The 17,398-nt window shown below is 48.9% G+C and overlaps 1 protein-coding gene across 1 annotated transcript in view; it reads left to right on the top strand.

Moving 5' to 3' along the window:
- The window catches only part of LOC142829940 (scavenger receptor cysteine-rich type 1 protein M130-like), a 70,982-nt gene extending 58,770 nt beyond the window's left edge, over positions 1–12,212 (top strand). Inside the window, 4 exon segments of the mRNA XM_089774575.1 lie at positions 8,796–8,879; positions 9,941–10,030; positions 11,266–11,409; positions 12,064–12,212. Coding sequence (XP_089630701.1) covers positions 8,796–8,879; positions 9,941–10,030; positions 11,266–11,409; positions 12,064–12,212 — 467 coding nt within the window.
- Positions 12,213–17,398: the final 5,186 nt, after the last annotated feature.

The following is a 17,398-nucleotide window of genomic DNA, read 5'->3' as shown; positions in this document are numbered from 1 at the left end:
TGCAATAACACCTTCTGTCGACAGAAGGCGTTATGCCTCGTAAAATGAGGTTTACCAGCGTCGACAAAACTGCTGAGTTCTGTCGTCATTATGTCGACGGAACTCAGCAGTAGTGTAGACGCAGGTATAGTTTTGTCGACAAAAGTCCACTTTTGTCAACAAAACTCTGTAGTCTAGACACACCCATAGACACACATGTTCACGGTGAGCCTTCCAGCCCCTGTGAGTGGTGAGGAGATGCCTGATCTTCCAGTTAGTCAGAGTGCAGGTGACCTGGCAGCTACTGCAGCATCTCAAATGGATGTAACCATGCACATTTCTGAAGAAAAGTGTAGATCAGAGAAGAGTGTGGTGGAGGCACAAGAAACAGTTGATGTTCAGTTTAGTTCTTTAAGTCTAGATGATCCAGGACTGTGGACCCACTTGAACAGTAGCCTGAGGGACTTCCTTATATTGCATGGGCTACAGCAAGTGAAAAACTTCATGTTCCCCAAAGACAATGAAAATAGATGTTTCCATCCAACACATTGCTGGCTTGAAATCCCCAATGGTGACAAAGTGAAGAGGCCATGGCTTATGGGCTCAAAAACCCAATATACTGCATATTATTCCAGTCTAATGTTCCAGACACATTGGAGTCTACAGGAACAAAGGACTGGAAAAATCTGGCTAGAAATCTGGCATCCCATGAGAAGGCAGCAAATCATCAGAGAGCATTCCATAGGTGGAAAGAACTTTGGATGATACTAAGGTTAAAGGCCACCATAGAGATGATCATCAGGTGAACTGAAGACAATGATCAAGCAATTTGTTTCCTACCATCCTTCTCCAGCCTTTGGCAAACAGAGGCCAGGGGCACCATTCCTTACACCCTGGCTAATAGCCTTTTATGGACCTAACCTTCATGTATTTTTTTAGCTCTTTTTTAAAACTCTGTTATAGTCCTAGCCTTCGCGGCCTCCTTTCGCAAAGAGTTCCACAGGCTGACTGTGCGCTGTGTGAAGAAGAACTTTCTTTTATTAGTTTTAAACCTGCTATCCATTAATTTCATTTGGTGTCCTCCAGTTCTTATATTATGGGAACAAGTAAATAACTTTTCTTTATTCACTCTCTCCACACCACTCATTATTTTATATACCTCTATCATATCCCCCTCTTCTAAACTAAAAAGTCTCAGTCTCTTTAGCCTCTCCTCATATGGGACCCGTTCCAAACCGCTAATCATTTTAGTTGCTCTTTTCTGAACCTTTTCTAATGCCAAAATATCTTTTTTTGAGGTGAGGAGACCACATCTGTACACAGTAATAAAGATGTGGGTGTACTATAGTTTTATACAGGGGCAGAAAGATATTATTCGTCTTATTCTCTATCTCTTTTAAAATAATTCCTAGCATCCTATTTGTTTTTTGACTGCCGCTGCACACTGCGTGGATGTTTTCAAAGAACTATCTTTCCTGACTACTTGTAGCTAAATTAGCCCCATCATATTGTATATATAGTTGAGGTTATTGTTTCCAGTGTGCATTACTTTACACTTATCCACATTAAATTTAATTTGCCATTTTGTTGCCCAATCACTCAGTTTGGTGAGATTTTTTTGAAGTTCTTTAAAGTCTGCTTTGGTCTTGACAATCTTGAACAGTTAAGTATCGTCCTCAAACTTTGCCACCTCACAGCTCACCCCTTTCTCTAGATTGTTTATGAATAAGTTGAATAGGATTGGTCCGAGGACTGACCCTTGGGAGAAACCACTAGTTACATCTCTCCATTCTGAAAATTTACCTTTTATTCCTACTCTTTGTTTCCTGTCTTTTAACCAGTTCTCATTCCATGAAAGGATCTTCCCTCTTATCCCATGACAACCTAATTTAGACAAGAGCCTTTGGTGAGGGACCTTGTCAAAGGCTTTCTGGAAATCTAAGTATACTGTATCTACTGGATCCCTCTTGTCCACATGTTTGTTAACCCCTTCAAAGAACTCCAGTAGATTAGTAAAACATGATTTCCCTTTACAGAAACCATGTTGACTTTTGCCCAACAAATTATGTTCTTCTACGTGTCTGACAATTTTATTCTTTACTATTGCTTCAACTAATTTGCACGGTATTGACGTTAGACTTGCTGGCCTGTAATTGCCAGGATTGCCTCAAAAGCCCTTTTTAAATATTGGTTTTATGTTAGCTGTCTTCCAGTCCTTAGGTACAGAAGCTGATTTAAAGGATAGGTTACAAACCACAGTTAATATTTCTGCAATTTCACATTTGAGTTCTTTCAGATCCCTTGGTTGAATGCCATCTGGTCCAGGTGATTTGTTACTGTTTTTCTATTTGTTCCAAAACCTCCTCTAATGACACTTTAATCCGGGACAGTTCCTCAGATTCATCACCCACAAAGGATGGTGCATGTTTGGGAATCTTCCTAACATCCTCAGCCATGAAGACTGAAGCAAAGAAATCATGTAGTCTCTCCGCAATGGCTTTATCGTTCTTGATTGCTCCTTTTGTATCTCAATCATCCAGGGACCCCACTGGTTTTTTTAGCAGGCTTCATACTTCTAATGTATTTAAACATTTTGCTATTACTTTTTGAGTTTTTGGCTAGCTGTTCCTCAAAATCTCTTTTAGCTTTTCTTATTACATTTGTACACTTAATTTGGCAGTGTTTGTGTTCCTTCCTATTTACTTCCCTGGGATTGGACTTCCACTTTTTAAAAGATGCCTTTTTATCTCTCACTGCTTCTTTTAGATGGTTGTTAAGCCATGGTGGCTCTTTTTTAGGTCTCTTCCTATGTTTTTTTAATTTGGGGTATACATTTAATTTGGACCTCTATTATAGTGTCTTTGAAAAGTTTCCATGCAGCTTGCAGGAATTTTGTTCTAGTCACGGTGCCTTTTAATTTCTGTTTAACTAACCTCCTCATGTTTGTGTAATTCCCCTTTTTGAAATTAAATTCCAGAGTGTTGGACTGCTGAGGTGTTCTTCCCACCACAGGAATGTTAAAAGTTATTATATTATGGTCACTAGTCTCAAGCGGTCCTGTAATAGTTACCTCCTGGACCAGATCCTGCGCTCCACTCAGGACTAAATCAAGAATTGCTTCTCCCCTTGTGGGTTCTTGTACCAGCTGCTCCAAAAAGCAGTTATTTAAGGCATTGAGAAATTTTATCTCTGCATCTCATCCTGATGTGACATGTACCCAGTCAATATGGGGATAATGGAAATCCCCTATTATTACTGAGTTTTTTATTTTTATACCTTCTCTATTCTCCCTTAGGATTTCAACGTCAGTATCACTGTCCTGGTCAGGTGGTTGATAATAGATCCCTACCGTTATATTCTTATTAGAGCATGGAATTACTATTCATAGTGATTCTATGGAACATTTTGATTCATTTAAGATTTTTACTTCATTTGATTCTATATTATCTTTCACATATAGTGCCACTCCACCACCCGTACAACCTATTCTGTCCTTCCGATATATTTTATATCACGGTATGATTGTGTCCCACTGATTGTCCTCATTCTACCAGGTTTCTGTGATGTCTATTATGTCAATCTCCTCCTTTAATACGAGGCACTCTAATTCACCCATCTTATTATTTAGACTTCTAGCATTTGTGTAGAAGCACTTTAAATAATTGCCATTGTTTATTTGTCTGCCCTTCCCTGATGTATTAGATTCTTTTATATGTGATTGTTTGTCTGATCTGGCCCATACTTTATCATCTCTCCTCCTCTCTTTCTGACTAAAACATAGATAATCTCTATGAATGGACTCTCCTCTAAGAGAAGTCTCTGTCTGATCCACGTGCTCCTCTACACCAATCGGCTTTCCCCCATCTCTTAGTTTAAAAATTTCTCTATGACCTTTTTAATGTTTAGTGCCACCTTGGCTTAGGTGGAATCCATCCTTCCTGTATAGGATCCCCCTCTTCCAAAAGTGTCCCCAGTTCCTAATAAATCTAAACCACCTTCTCCCTACACCTTTCTCATCCATGTATTGAGATTTTGAAGTTCTGCCTGCCTACTTGGTCCTGCGTGTGGAACAGGAAGCATTTCTGAGAATGCCACCATAGAGGTCCTGGATTTCAGTATCCTTCCTAGCAGCCTAAATTTGGCCTCCAGGACATCTCTCCTACCTTTTCTGACGTCATTGGTACCTACATGTACCACGACCACCAATTCCTCCCCAGCACTACACATCTAGGTACCTCGAGAGATCCACAACCTTCGCACCAGGCAGTCAAGTCACCATATGGTTCTCCCGGTCATCACAAACCCAACTATCAATATTTCTAAGGATCGAATCACCCACTACTAACGCCTGCCTCTTCCTAAGAACTGACATTGCCTCCCCCGGAGAGGTATCCTCAGTGAGAGATAAGACCATAACATCCTTTGGAAGGAGGGTCCCAACTATGGGATGGTTTCCGTCTGCTCCCATTGAATGCTCTCTTCCCCTGAGCCTTTCATCCTCCTTAACAGCTACCCAAAACCTAGCACTGCATGGCACTTCAGATCAGTTGTATGTGCCAAATAATGGAAGCTTCCTTAAAATTGTGGAGCTAATGGCTGAGTTTGATGCTGTACTCCAGGAGCTTCTAAGAGTCACCACCAAAGAAATGTTCACATACTACTACCTTGGAAAAACAATTCAAAATGAGAATATACAGTTACTGGCAACAAAATTCAAACAGAAGATTGTGGCAGATCTGAAGTCAGCAAGATATTACTCAGTTATTCTGGACTGCACACCTGACATCGGCCATATGGAACAAATGACTTTAATGGTGCGTTTTGTAACAACAGAACCTAGTGAAATTGTCCCTGCAATGGTGACTGTCAGAGTGTTTTCTAGAATTTATTGACACTGATGATACTACAGGAGCTGGTATGACAAATGTGCTTCTTAAAAAGCTGGAAAATACAGGAATTGTGATAGCTGACATGAGAGGTCAGAACTATGATAATGGTGCCAACATGAGAGGAAATAACAGAGGAGTGCAGACACGGATCCGAGAGTCAAACCCTTGAGCTTTTTTTGTGCCATGCAGTTCTCATTCACTGAAGTTGGTGGTCTGTGATGCAGCATCAGCTTCTAGTGAGGCTGCTGAATTTTTAATGTAATTCAAAGCATATATGTATTTTTTCCTGCATCAACTCATCGATGGAAAATTTTGAAGCAACATCTGGGAACATCCTCTCTGATATTGCAACCCCTGAGTGTCACGCAATGGGAAAGTCGAGTGGAGGCGATAAAGCCCATCAAACACCAAATTGGGAAGATAGATGATGCCATAGTTGATAATGCTATGACAGGAACTGTTCGCGGGAGAACAGTGGCAGAGGGAAATGGAACCAACCAGAGTTGAACCACGTCAACCAGAGAATCTGTCATCACTCACCCCGGCACCTTTCAGGTCAGATTATGTTGTGCCCTCCATTTTCCACACTCACAGGCTACGTCTACACTGGCCCCGTTTCCGAAAGGGCATGCTAATTTTAAACTTCGTAATAGGGAAATCCGCGGGGGATTTAAATATCCCCGCGGGATTTAAATAAAGATGTCCGCCGCTTTTTTCCGGCTTGTAGAAAAGCCGGAAAAGAGCATCTAGACTGGCCCGATCCTCCAGAATAAAGCCCTATTCCGGAGGATCTCTTATTCCTACTTCAAAGACCCAGATAAGGGCAAAGCAGAGAATTGCTTTGAAATGTGCTGCAGTCACAGCCGTTTCCCCTCACTCAGCTCCTGCTTCACACAGCTGGGTCTAAGCCCATTGAACAGGGTTTCTGTCAGAGCCTCCAGATGGAAACATGTGACCATCTCTGAGCACAGAGCCCTGGGAGTGGCTCCCAGTGAGTTCGCCAGCTGAGTCACTTTGGATAACGGTGTCAGTGCTCAGCGGGGTTTGTCTCCCAGCCCAGCAGGAGCTTTATTCCTTGCAGCGGGGACATTCCCCCTCCCCGGCATGACAGGAGCATTCACACCTGCCTGCAGGGTGCAGCTGGAGTCACATGGGGCAGCTGTGGCCTGGCAGCACCCAAGTTCTGGCCTCTAAGCTCGGCACAAGCTCGTCTCCAGTGCCCATGGACACACACAAAGGAGCTGCTGTTGGGTTCTGCAGGGACAGGACTTGCCTCTGGTTGTTCTGGGGCCTCCTCTTTCACTGTAGCTCTCTGACGTGTGCCCTGCTCCCCACAGGCACCTGCGACTCCCCTTTCACATGCCGTGGGAAATGCCCTGGTGCTAAGGGCCAGAGGCTGAGTGGGGTGTTTTCTGTTCCAGAGGAAGCTTCCCTGGCGGGGTCTGAGCTGGATTACGACAATGTGGAGGAGCCTGCCTGGAACGAGGTGCCCCAAACTCCAGATGACCAAGGTGAGCAGTGTGTTTCCCAGCAGCAGGGGCAGCCCGTGAGCCTAGGCAAACTAAGCAGTTGCCTAGGGCGCCACTGGCCCAGACGCCCCATGTTTACATCACGGCCATTGACGGCCATGCATGTGGGTGCTCCAATCGCACCTTCTGCCTGGGGCGCCAGCTGCCACAACCGGCCTCAGGCCACTTCTGCCCAGCAGAGACAATAGGGGCTTGTTAATAAAACCACAAAATGTACCAAGGGGTAGCTTCTAGCAGCACCATGCTTGGGGTGCTGACTGGGTAAGTGGCCCCTGCTCTCACCTCAGGCCAAACCCTTCCCTCTGGCCCTCTGCCCCAGGGCTGGACAGGAAGGGAGCCCCGACACTCCTCTGGGGAGCAGGGAGCACAGAAGGGGGTGAGAAGTGCAGGACTCAGGGCAAGGCATAAAGGCTCAGAACAGGGGGCTGGGAATCAGGGGGGGACTTACCGGGGCTGCCCGTGGTGGTGAGGGTGGCACTGCTCCAGTGGCAGCTCCCCTCTGGGGACCAGGGCTGCACTCCCTGGCAGGCAGCTCTTCCTGGGGAGGGGCAGAGGGCACAGCTTCAACCCTGACAATAGTGACAAAGAGTCCTGTGGCACATTATAGACTAAGGGTATGTCTACACTAGCCACACTAGTTCAAACTAGGGTGGCTAATGTAGGCATTCAAACTTGCAAATGAAGCCCGGGATTTAAATATCCTAGGCTTTATTTGCATTTTCCTGGGCACCCCCATTTTTAAATGCCCTGTAGTTCGAACTACCTGCCCCGGGCTACACGCGGCATGGACTAGGTAGTTTGAATTGAAGCTCCTAATTTGAATTACCGTTACTCCTCATTAACTTCTGACTGCCGCGTGTAGTCACAGGCAGTCAGTTCGAACAAAGGGGATTTAAAAATGGTGCCCTCCTGGGAACATTCAAATGAAGCCTGGGATATTTAAACCCTGGGCTTCATTTGCAAGTTTGAATGCCTACATTAGCCACCCTAGTTTGAACTAGGGGGCTAGTGTAGACATACCCTGAGGTACTACAGGACTCTGTCGCTTTTGCAGATCCAGAGTAACATGGCTACCCCTCTGATACCTGACAACAGTGCTTCTTGTGGTGGGAGCTACAGCAGACAAACCACACAGCCATAACCAATGGGAGGAGCCACCAGCAAGGGTCTGCAGTCCCATCCTCCCCTCACCCCACATGCAGAGCCACCACCAAAGCAGCACTACCCTCACTGCCACACGTGGCCTAGTACGCTTGTCCAGACACCCCAGCCCCCTGCCCAGCCCCCTGCTCTGGCAGCACAAGTCCGGCTCCATCGCCCATGGCCACACACAAAGGAGCTGCTGTTGGGTTCTGCAGGGAGAGGACTGGCCCCTGGTTGTTCCAGGGCCTCCTCTTTGACTGTAGCTCTCTGACATCTGCCCTGCTCCCCACGGGCACCTGCGACTCCCCTTTCACATGCCGTGGGAAATGCCCTGGTGCTAAGGGCCAGAGGCTGAGTGGGGTGTTTTCTGTTCCAGAGGAAGCTTCCCTGGCGGGGTCTGAGCTGGATTATGACAACGTGGAGGAGCCTGCCTGGAACGAGGTGCCCCAGACTCCAGATGACCGAGGTGAGCAGTGCGTTTCCCAGCAGCAGGAGCGGCCCGTGAGCCTAGGCAAACTAGGCAGTTGCTTAGGGCAGCACTGGCCTGGGCACCCCGTGATTATGTCAAAGCCATTGACAGCCGTACAGGCGGAGGCGCCTCAAAGCCTCAGGCCAAACCCTTCCCTCTGGCCCTCTGCCCCAGGGCTGGACAGGAAGGGAGCCCCGGCACTCCCCTGGGGAGCAGGAATCAGGGAAGGGGGTGAGAAGTGCAGGACTCTGGGCAAGGTGTGAAGGCTCAGAGCAGGGGGCTGGGAATCAGAGGGGGACTTACCGGGGCTGCCCATGGTGGTGAGGGTGGCACTGCTCCAGTGGCAGCTCCCCTATGGGGACCAAGGCCGCACTCCCTGGGAGGAGCCACCAGCAAGGGTTTGCAGCCCCATCCTCCCTCCCACCCCATGCAGAGCCACCACCAAAGCAGCACTACCCTCACCGCCACGCGTGGCCTAGTACACTCCCCTAGACACCACAGCCTCCTGCCCTAGTCCTGCACCTCCATCCCCTGCCCTAAAACCCCCACAACCTTCCACTCTTTCCCTAAGTCCCCAAGCCCTGTCTTGAGCCTTCTATATCTTCCAGTCCCCCGCCCTGAGCCACCCACCCCCTGCTCTGAGCCCCTCCCTACCCCCAGAACCTGACTTTTGTACCCCCATGCTCACACACTCACAGGAGGAGCAAACTGAGCCCCTGGGTGTGTGCCCAGTCCCGCGGCTCAGCTACTCTCATTGGGGTGAATTTCTCGTTCTCCTCTCTCCAGGCTCCTACTCAGATGGCTCCGTGAGGAAGCTGCAGTATTACATCGGGGACAGCGAGGGGGAAAACGACCCAGGATCAAAGCAAGGTAACGGGGGAGGAGCAGACGCAGGCCAGAGACCCAGATGAGGGCAAATCAGGGGGAAAATTGTTCTGACTCGTGCTGCAGTCACAGTACTTTCCCCTCACCTGGCTCCCGCTTCACACAGCTGGGTCTGAGCCCATTGAACAGGGTTTCTTTCAGAGCCTCCGAATGGGAACATGTGACCATCTCTGAGCACAGACCCGTGGGAGTGGCTCCCTGCGAGCTCCCAGGGCTGAGTCGCTTTGGATAACGGTGTCAGCGCTCACAGGGTTCATCTCCCAGCCCTGAGAGAGGGGGAAGTTTGTGCACTGTTGTTATTACAGAGGGGCCCAGCCCAGCTCACAGATCTCAACCCCCTGAGCTGTGAGGGAGGGAGATTTGCCGATTCTGATCCCTGCCCTGGAGCTCAGTTTTGCAGCTGGCACCTGTCGCTCTAATGGGCTGAACAAACCCTTGGATCTGAACTTCCTGGCCTGGGCCCATCTCTAATGACAAACAGGGCGGCATTTCCTCCTCACTGCTCTCCAGCAGCCCCTGAATTTAGGGTCCAACCAGCACCTTAGACTGTAGTGGGGGGATTGGACACTGGGCAGATGGAGCCAGTTGTGCTGAGAAGCAGGAGTGTGGCCAAGCCAAGCACTGGGCTGCCTGAGAGGCAGGTGGAGAGCAGAACTCACAAAGGACCAGGCCAGTGAGCACCCAGCAGGAGCTTTATTCCCTGCAGCAGGGATGTTCCCCCTTCCAAGTGTGACAGGAGCATTCACACCTGCCTGCAGGGTACAGCTGGAGTCACACAGGGCAGCTCTGGCCTGGCAGCGCCCAAGTTCCAGACAGTGAGCTCAGCACAAGCCCGGCTCCGGCGCCCATGGACACACACAAAAGAGCTGCTGTTGGGTTCTGCAGGGAGAAGACTGGCCCCTGGTTTTTCTGGGGCCTCCTCTTTGACTGTAGCTCTCTGACGTGTGCCCAGCTCCCCACGGGCACCTGCGACTCCCCTCTCACAAACCATTGGAAATGCCCTGGTGCTAAGGGCCAGAGGCTGAGTGGGGTGTTTTCTGTTCCAGAGGAACCTTCCCCGGTGGGGTCTGAGCTGGATTATGACAACGTGGAGGAGCCTGCCTGGAATGAGGTGCCCCAGACTCCAGCCAGCAGAGGTGAGCAGTGAATCCACTGCCTGGAAGCACCGTTACCTCTCCCAGACTAACTGCATTTCCAGTAGGGACAGTAGCGGTTTGTTAAGAAAACCACAAAGCTCACCCCCCTGTCTTGTTGATCAAAGTAGTGCTGGGGTGCTGAGCGGATCCATTTCAAGAGCTGTGTGGAGATGGCGGTAGGGAAGCATGGGATGTTCTAGGACATGACAGGGCCCATTGCAGAGAGGGAAGGAGCAGTTTGCTGAGGAGTTGCCTGCAGTGAACTTGGCTCAGGTCACAGGCCTGCGGCCCTCCCTGCCATGAGCACAGGCGCTGACTCCATGTGTGTTCTGGAGAGGAAAACTCACTTTTACTGGCCTGTGGTAGGGCTTAGGTTGTGGGTGGGGTGAGGGTTCTGGCTGGGGAGGCCGGTTCCCCAGTAGGGCCAGTAATGAGGATTCAGGGTTTGACAGGGGGCTGTGGTCTGGGACTGGGGTTTGCATGAAAGAAGAGATGGGAGCTTTGGCTGGGGGTTGGGTTCCTGGCTGGGACAAGGTGTGAGGGGTTTGTGGGGGAGCAATAGGGAGCCCTGGGCTAGGGGGTGGGGCTGAGAGTATCAGAGCATGGGAGAGGGTTCCCAGATGAAACAGGAGGTTGGAATGTGGGAGGGGTCTGGGCTGGGAGTGCAGGCTCCTGAGTGGGGTCAGAAATGAGGCGTTCAGGGTGCAGGAGTGGGATCTGGGCTGGGCGGGGGGGGTGAGTTTGGGCGCAGGAGAGGGCTCAGGGCTGGGGTGTGGGAAGGGTGAGAGCTCCAGGTGACACTTACCTCTGGCAGCGCCCCAGAAGTGGTGACATTCCCTCAGCTCTGGGGTGGAGGTATGGCCAGGTAGCTCTAGGCACTGCCTCCACTTGCAGGTGTCACTCCCTCACCCCCCCCCTGGACACAGGTCCTGGGCAATGGGAGTTGTGAATCCAGAACTTGGGGTGAGGTGAGCGCATGCAACTCCTCTTGGCCATCTCTCCACCTAGGAGCTGAGGGACATATTTCTGCTTCTGGGAAACCTTCCAGAGCCAGGGAGCCTGTCAGGGTCCCTTTGAGACCAGGTGTTTCCTTAAAAAAACAGACACCAGGTCATTCTACGAGTTGCATGGTAAGAGGCCCCTAGGGACCAATGAAACTGATGCATCTGCCCCTTCTGGTTTATTTCTATCTTTGCTGTGAAAATATGCTTAGCTACCTCACATCTTCCCATCAGATGCCCCTGCACTGCCTGCTGATGCTCCAGGAGATGGATACGATGATATCAGCAAAGTTTCTGACCCTGAAGAGGAGCCTGGTTTGGGGCAGAATGATGGGGAAGGCCGTGCGAGGTGGGACAGGAACAGGGATTTAGAGACAAGTAAGTTCACACTTCCCAGTGTTTCTACCGAGTGGGGTGTTTGGAAATGTGCTCTGTGCAGCCAGGGAACAGCTCTGGCTAAGCCAGTGTCTGTGAGAGAAACTCTCCTTTTCCCTTTTCCCTGAAGGAACAGGTGTCAGGATCTGCAGTGGGGACAGGAAAAGCAGAGTCCTTGCAGTAATTTGAAAGAACCCAGGATATTCCCTGTAAAGGCTGGCCTTTGCCCATTGTCCTTGGCCAAAACCTCCCTTCCCCACCCCGTTGTATCATGTACAGAGACACCATCGGCCATCCCACCTCAAAGGAGGTGCAGCAGTGATGAAATGTGTGTTGCTCAGTTCCTGATAAGAGTACTGTGCTTATGCGTGTTGTTACGGGAGAGTAAACTGTAGGGTGTCCTTATCTCAGAGCTCCTTGGTTTTTGCATATGAAGTGAGAGCTTGGTCCTTGGAGAGACTAACTTCTCTGAAAACCAAGGGTTTGCTTCCAGAATCTGTCCAGTGATGACAAATGAGAACTTGTCTGAGACCAATCAGAAAACTGAAGGGGGGCAGCTTCTATCCTAGACTGGAGAGTGCAGCCTCCCTTTACTATACAGCACCAAACAGCCATGAGTGATCCACTGACCGTGTGTGTTCCCCTTGGTGTTTTCAGACTGGACGCTGCACTTGCTAAGGAATGAAGGTGTGTCTGAGACAAAGAATGAAACTGCATTCCTGCCTCCTGAAGAGACGGGCTATGATGATGTGGGTCAGGCTGATTCCGGGGGATCGGTATCAGAATAATTTGACTGGAGCATATAGAATCATAGAATCACAGAATCCTAGAGCTGGAGGAGGCCTCAGGAGATCATTAAGTCCAGCCCCCTGCCCAAAGTAGGACCAATCCCAACTAAATCATCCTGGACGATCCATCATCACAAGCATTGGCACACTTACAACAGGATTATCTGGCTATATTGACTCCCTCCTCAGACCCTATGCTACCAGCACTCCTAACTAACTCCGTGACACCACTGACTTCCTGAAGAAACTTCAAAACATCAGCAATCTACCTGAAAATACCATCCTGGCCACTATGGATGCAAAAGCCCTTTACACCAACATTCCACGTGAAGACGGATTACAGGCATCAGGAACACCAACCCCGATAACAACACTGCACACCTAGTTACAGAGCTCTGCGACTTTGTTGTCACCCACAACAACTTTCAGTTTGGAGATAATTTGTATCTTCATGTCAGCGGACTCACATGGCACCACAATATGCCAACATCGTTATGGCTGACCTCAAACAATGTTTCCTCAGCTCTTGCCCCATAACACTCTAAGGGTATGTCTACACTACCCTCCTAGTTCGAACTAGCGGGGTAATGTATGCATACCGCACTTGCAAATGAAGCCCGGGATTTGAATTTCCCGGGCTTCATTTGCATAAGTGGGGAGCCACCATTTTTAAATCCCCGCTGCTTCGAACCCCGTGCAGCGCGGCTACACGGGGCTCGAACTAGGTAGTTCGGACTAGGGTGCCTATTCCGAACTACCGTTACTCCTCGTGAAATGAGGTGTACCGGTAGTTCGGAATAGGCACCCTAGTCCGAACTACCTAGTTCGAGCCCCGTGTAGCCGCGCTGCACGGGGTTCGAAGCAGCGGGGATTTAAAAATGGCGGCTCCCCGCTTATGCAAATGAAGCCCAGGAAATTCAAATCCCGGGCTTCATTTGCAAGTGCGGTATGCCTACATTACCCCGCTAGTTCGAACTAGCGGGGTAGTGTAGACATACCCTTACTTTACTTATGCTACATTGATGACATCTTGATCATATGGACCTACAGAAAGAAGAATCTTGAAGAATTTCACAAGGATTTCAATAACTTTCACCCCACCATCAGTCTTAGCCTGGACCAGTGCACACGGGAAATCCACTTCCTGGACACTACAGTACAATTAAATAATGGGCAAATTTCCACCACCCTATATCAGAAACCCACCGAACGCTACACTTACCTTCATGCCTCCAGCTGCCATCCAGACACAATTTCTCAATCTATTGTGTACAGCCAAGCCCTAAGATACAACCAGATTTGCTCCAATCCCACAGACAAAGACAAATACCTACAGAATCTTTATAGAACATTCCTAAAAATGAAGTACCCACCTGGAGAAGTGAAAAAAAACCAGATTGACTGAGCCAAAAAAGTACCCAGACATGAATTGCTTCAAGACAGACCCAAAAGAGAAAATAACAGTATTCCACTTGTCATTACCTACAGTCCACAACTCAAACCCTTCCAACACATTATCTGCCATCTACAGCTTATCTTGGAAAATGATCCCTCACTCTCAGAGGCCTTGGGGGAAAGACCTATTTTCGCTTACAGAACCCCCCCCCCCCCAACCTGAAACAAATTCTTTCTGGTAACCATGCTACACAACTACATCATAAACATCCAGGAACCCAGCCTTGCAATCAGCCGGGTGCCAACTCTGCCCACATATTGATACAAGTGAATTCATTACCAGAGCCAACTACATAAGCCACCAAATCAGAGGCTCATTTAACAGTAATTTAATCTATGCCATCAAATGCCAGCAATGCCCCACTGCAATATATTTTGGACAAACTGGACAGTCCTTATGGGAAATAATTAATGGACACAAATCAGATATCCATAAAGGGAACATACAAAAACCTGTTGGAGAACACTTTAATCTCTCTGGAAATTCATTAACAGATCTTCAAGTACTGTTTTCTAACAAATCAATTCCACAAGCCAAATACAGAGAGAAGGACTGGAACTACAACTCATTCACAAGTGCAATTCTCACACCTATGGACTGAATAAAGATACCGGATTGCTGAGTCATTATCAGTCTATCAGACAATGAAGGCAACAATGGTTCTTTGTCTATGTAGACTCTCATGATACCATCTACATGTTTTGTCAGTCTTTAAGTGCTACCTGACCATTTGTGGTTTGCTAATTAATGGTTCGTATCTGCCTCTTTTGACTGTCCAGCATTTAGGTAGTGAGAAACTATTTGTTTTTTCTATTACATTCCAGCTCAGCTTTCCCCTTGATACATTTTTTACCCACTACCTTCTTCTTGCCCCCCCCATCTTTTCCTTTTTCCACACACACCCCCTTCTCCTCTCTTTATTTTGGTCCTAGACATCCAACACTCTGGTCATCTGAAGAAGTGGGCTGCGTTCATGAAAACTCATGTTACCATCTACATGGTTTTTTTAGTCTTTAAAGTGCTACCAAACTACTTGCTGTTTTTTTAAGTTTGTCTTGTATAGACTAACTTGGCTACCCCCTGAAGCTTTCCTCTCTGGGTAAAGTGGATCCCATCTCTTCCTAGCAATCCTGGGAATAAGGATAAGCCTGCGATGATGTAAAATCATTTCCTGTTTCTCTCAGAAATGTTCCCTCTGGCTCGATGGCCCAGAAACAGACCCCACCGGGAGTTTTATAGGCTTTGTGTGAAGTTGTAGGAAATACAAATATGGGAGGAAACAGGTTCACAAATTTCCTCTATGCAGCATCCCATTGATTGATCAGGAAGGAAGCTTCCTGCTTTTGTATTCCTGCAGTTTCTTCAGCTTGAGTGTGTGCCTCTTTCCCATTAAAGCCTTTCTGAAATGCTGCCTCGCAGTGGGAGATTTTCTTGCCAGATGAATTAAGCCATTTCCGGGGCTCGTCACAGGCTCAGGCTGAGATGAAGCAAGGAGAGGTCCCTGCTGCTTATGGCAGGGTGTTTGGCAGGAGGAGAGTATGGAGTGGGAGGAGACTCATAGGCACCAACTTCCTCTCTCCCTAGTGGGTGCTCAACCCTCCCCTGTCTGAGCCCCCAGCCCACTCCACTTCTTCCCACTCATACTCCACCTCTTTCCCACCAGCTCCCCCAAGTGCACCTCCCCTCACTACTCCCTCTCCCTCCCAGTGTCTCCTGCATGCTGTGTAAGAAGGGTACATCTACATTAGCGCCCTAGTTTGAACTAGGGAGGCTAATGAGGGCAACCGAAATTGCTAATGAAGCGCTGGATTTAAATATCCCGTGCTTGATTAGCATATTCCCGACTGGTCGCCATTTTGGAAACTGACTACCCCGAAGTAACTGCCCGCGTCTACATGTGACAGAGAAGCGGGATTCTGAGATAAACCCCTTAGTTCCAATTAACTGTTACTCCTTGAGGAATGAGGTTTAACTGTTAATTCGAACTAAGGGGTTTATCTCAGAATCCCACTTCTCTGTCACATGTAGATGCAGGGCAGTTACTTCATGCTAGTCAGTTTCCAAAATGGCAACCGGCTGGGAATATGCTAATAAAGCGTGGGATATTTAAATCCCACGCTTCATTAGCAATTTCAGTCACCCTCATTAGCCTCCCTAGTTTGAACTAGAGGGCTAATGTAGACGTACCTGAAGAGATCAGGGCATTGGGGAGGCAGGAGCTTGGCTGCTGGTGGGTGCTAAGCACCACTCTTGATTTTCCCTGGGATGTTTATGCTTTGGCAGGGAACCCAGGCTGCTGGCTCTGTATGGGGACAGGGACTGGCATTTTGAAGAGAGAACTGGTCACCACCTCTTCCCACCCCACCACCCTCCCCACACACACACTCACTTTTCTCAGGCTGAAGGAACCCTGGCAAATGTTCCTGGGTTAGATCAGTCTGTGCTGGGGTAGGAGGGAGGGGCGATAACACCACTCACAGGCAAGGAGAGGAGAAGAACATGCCCCAAGGTGACACATGCAGATCCTGGAGAAAAGGAAAGAAAAGGGACAGCCACATGTAAAGGGGGCTGACTAGGGGATTCTCTGTCTATTTGCTAGAGATGCTGTGATGTGGGTCACTTGGCAATCTGAGTCCAGGCAAACACTCTGGGCTTTAATAAATGCCAGGACACATGTCTGTGACTGTGAAAAGGATTCATCTCTTGGACTGGACACTCAGCAGGAAATCCTATTGTGCTACTATGGCCTAAAAGTCAACCCACCCTGTGTGTGTATCTGCAGGAGAGTGGGGACTGGAGAGAGGGCTTTGATTTTATCTCTCTGTTCAGCAGAGGTGGGCAAAATGTTTTTCCTGTGGGCCACATCAGGGTAGAGAAAATGTATGAAGGCCTGGGTGGGGAAGGCCAGGATTTGCTGTGCCTGCCCAAAGAACCAGCCTTGCCTAGCCCCCACCCCCTTGCATTCCCCGGACTCCTGCCCCCTATCCAATCCCACCAATTCCTACCCCTGACCATCTACCCCAGACTCCCAGCCCGTTTCTAATCCCTCCTATTCCCCATCCCTGATCACTCCCTGGGGCCCCCAGTCTTCTATCTAGCTCCATTGCTCCCTGCCCCTGACCACTCCACTGGGACCACCATCCCCATCCAGCCCCTCTTTCTTCTCACCCTCTGACTGCATAGTCCAGAGCGCTGGAGCTGGCAGCAATGTGCCCTCCAATTTTTCCATCCCTAGGCAGAATACGTTAGCAGGGCTGGGCAATAATTTGATGTAATGGGAGTGCTGTCTGCTCTGTAACCCAGTGTCCCCCCACACTGTGATGTGTGATTCCCACTGACTCACCCAAATGTGTATTAACCCAGACACCTAGCCTCAGCCTGAGGAGATAACAGGGGATTCTCATGGGGAGAGACAAAGGGAGAGAGGCGGAGACTAACACCAGGTTTCGGGGGAAGGGGAGTGGCTGGCTGGGAAACATGAAGGAAGCAGCTTTAGCTGAGGGCTGAGGGTCTAGTGATGACAATGGACCCCCTAATCCAAGGGGTCTGAGGCATCCTGCCCCTGACACCTGAAACCACATCACATCTATGCTGTACTGTATCCTGGAGGAGCAATAAACCCTTTCTATACTACTGATTGGTGGAGTCTCATCTTGCTGCAGATGGGGTGCAGGATCGGGGGGTACCCGATGTGCCGCCACAGGAGGGCTTGACAAGAATTTGAAAAGTGGTCAAGGGCCACACTTTT

Source organism: Pelodiscus sinensis, chromosome 1 (assembly GCF_052426305.1).
Source record: "Pelodiscus sinensis isolate ZL-2025 chromosome 1, ASM5242630v1, whole genome shotgun sequence".
In the NCBI taxonomy this organism is placed as follows: domain Eukaryota; kingdom Metazoa; phylum Chordata; order Testudines; family Trionychidae; genus Pelodiscus; species Pelodiscus sinensis.
This window is presented reverse-complemented; position numbering and strand designations above follow the sequence as displayed.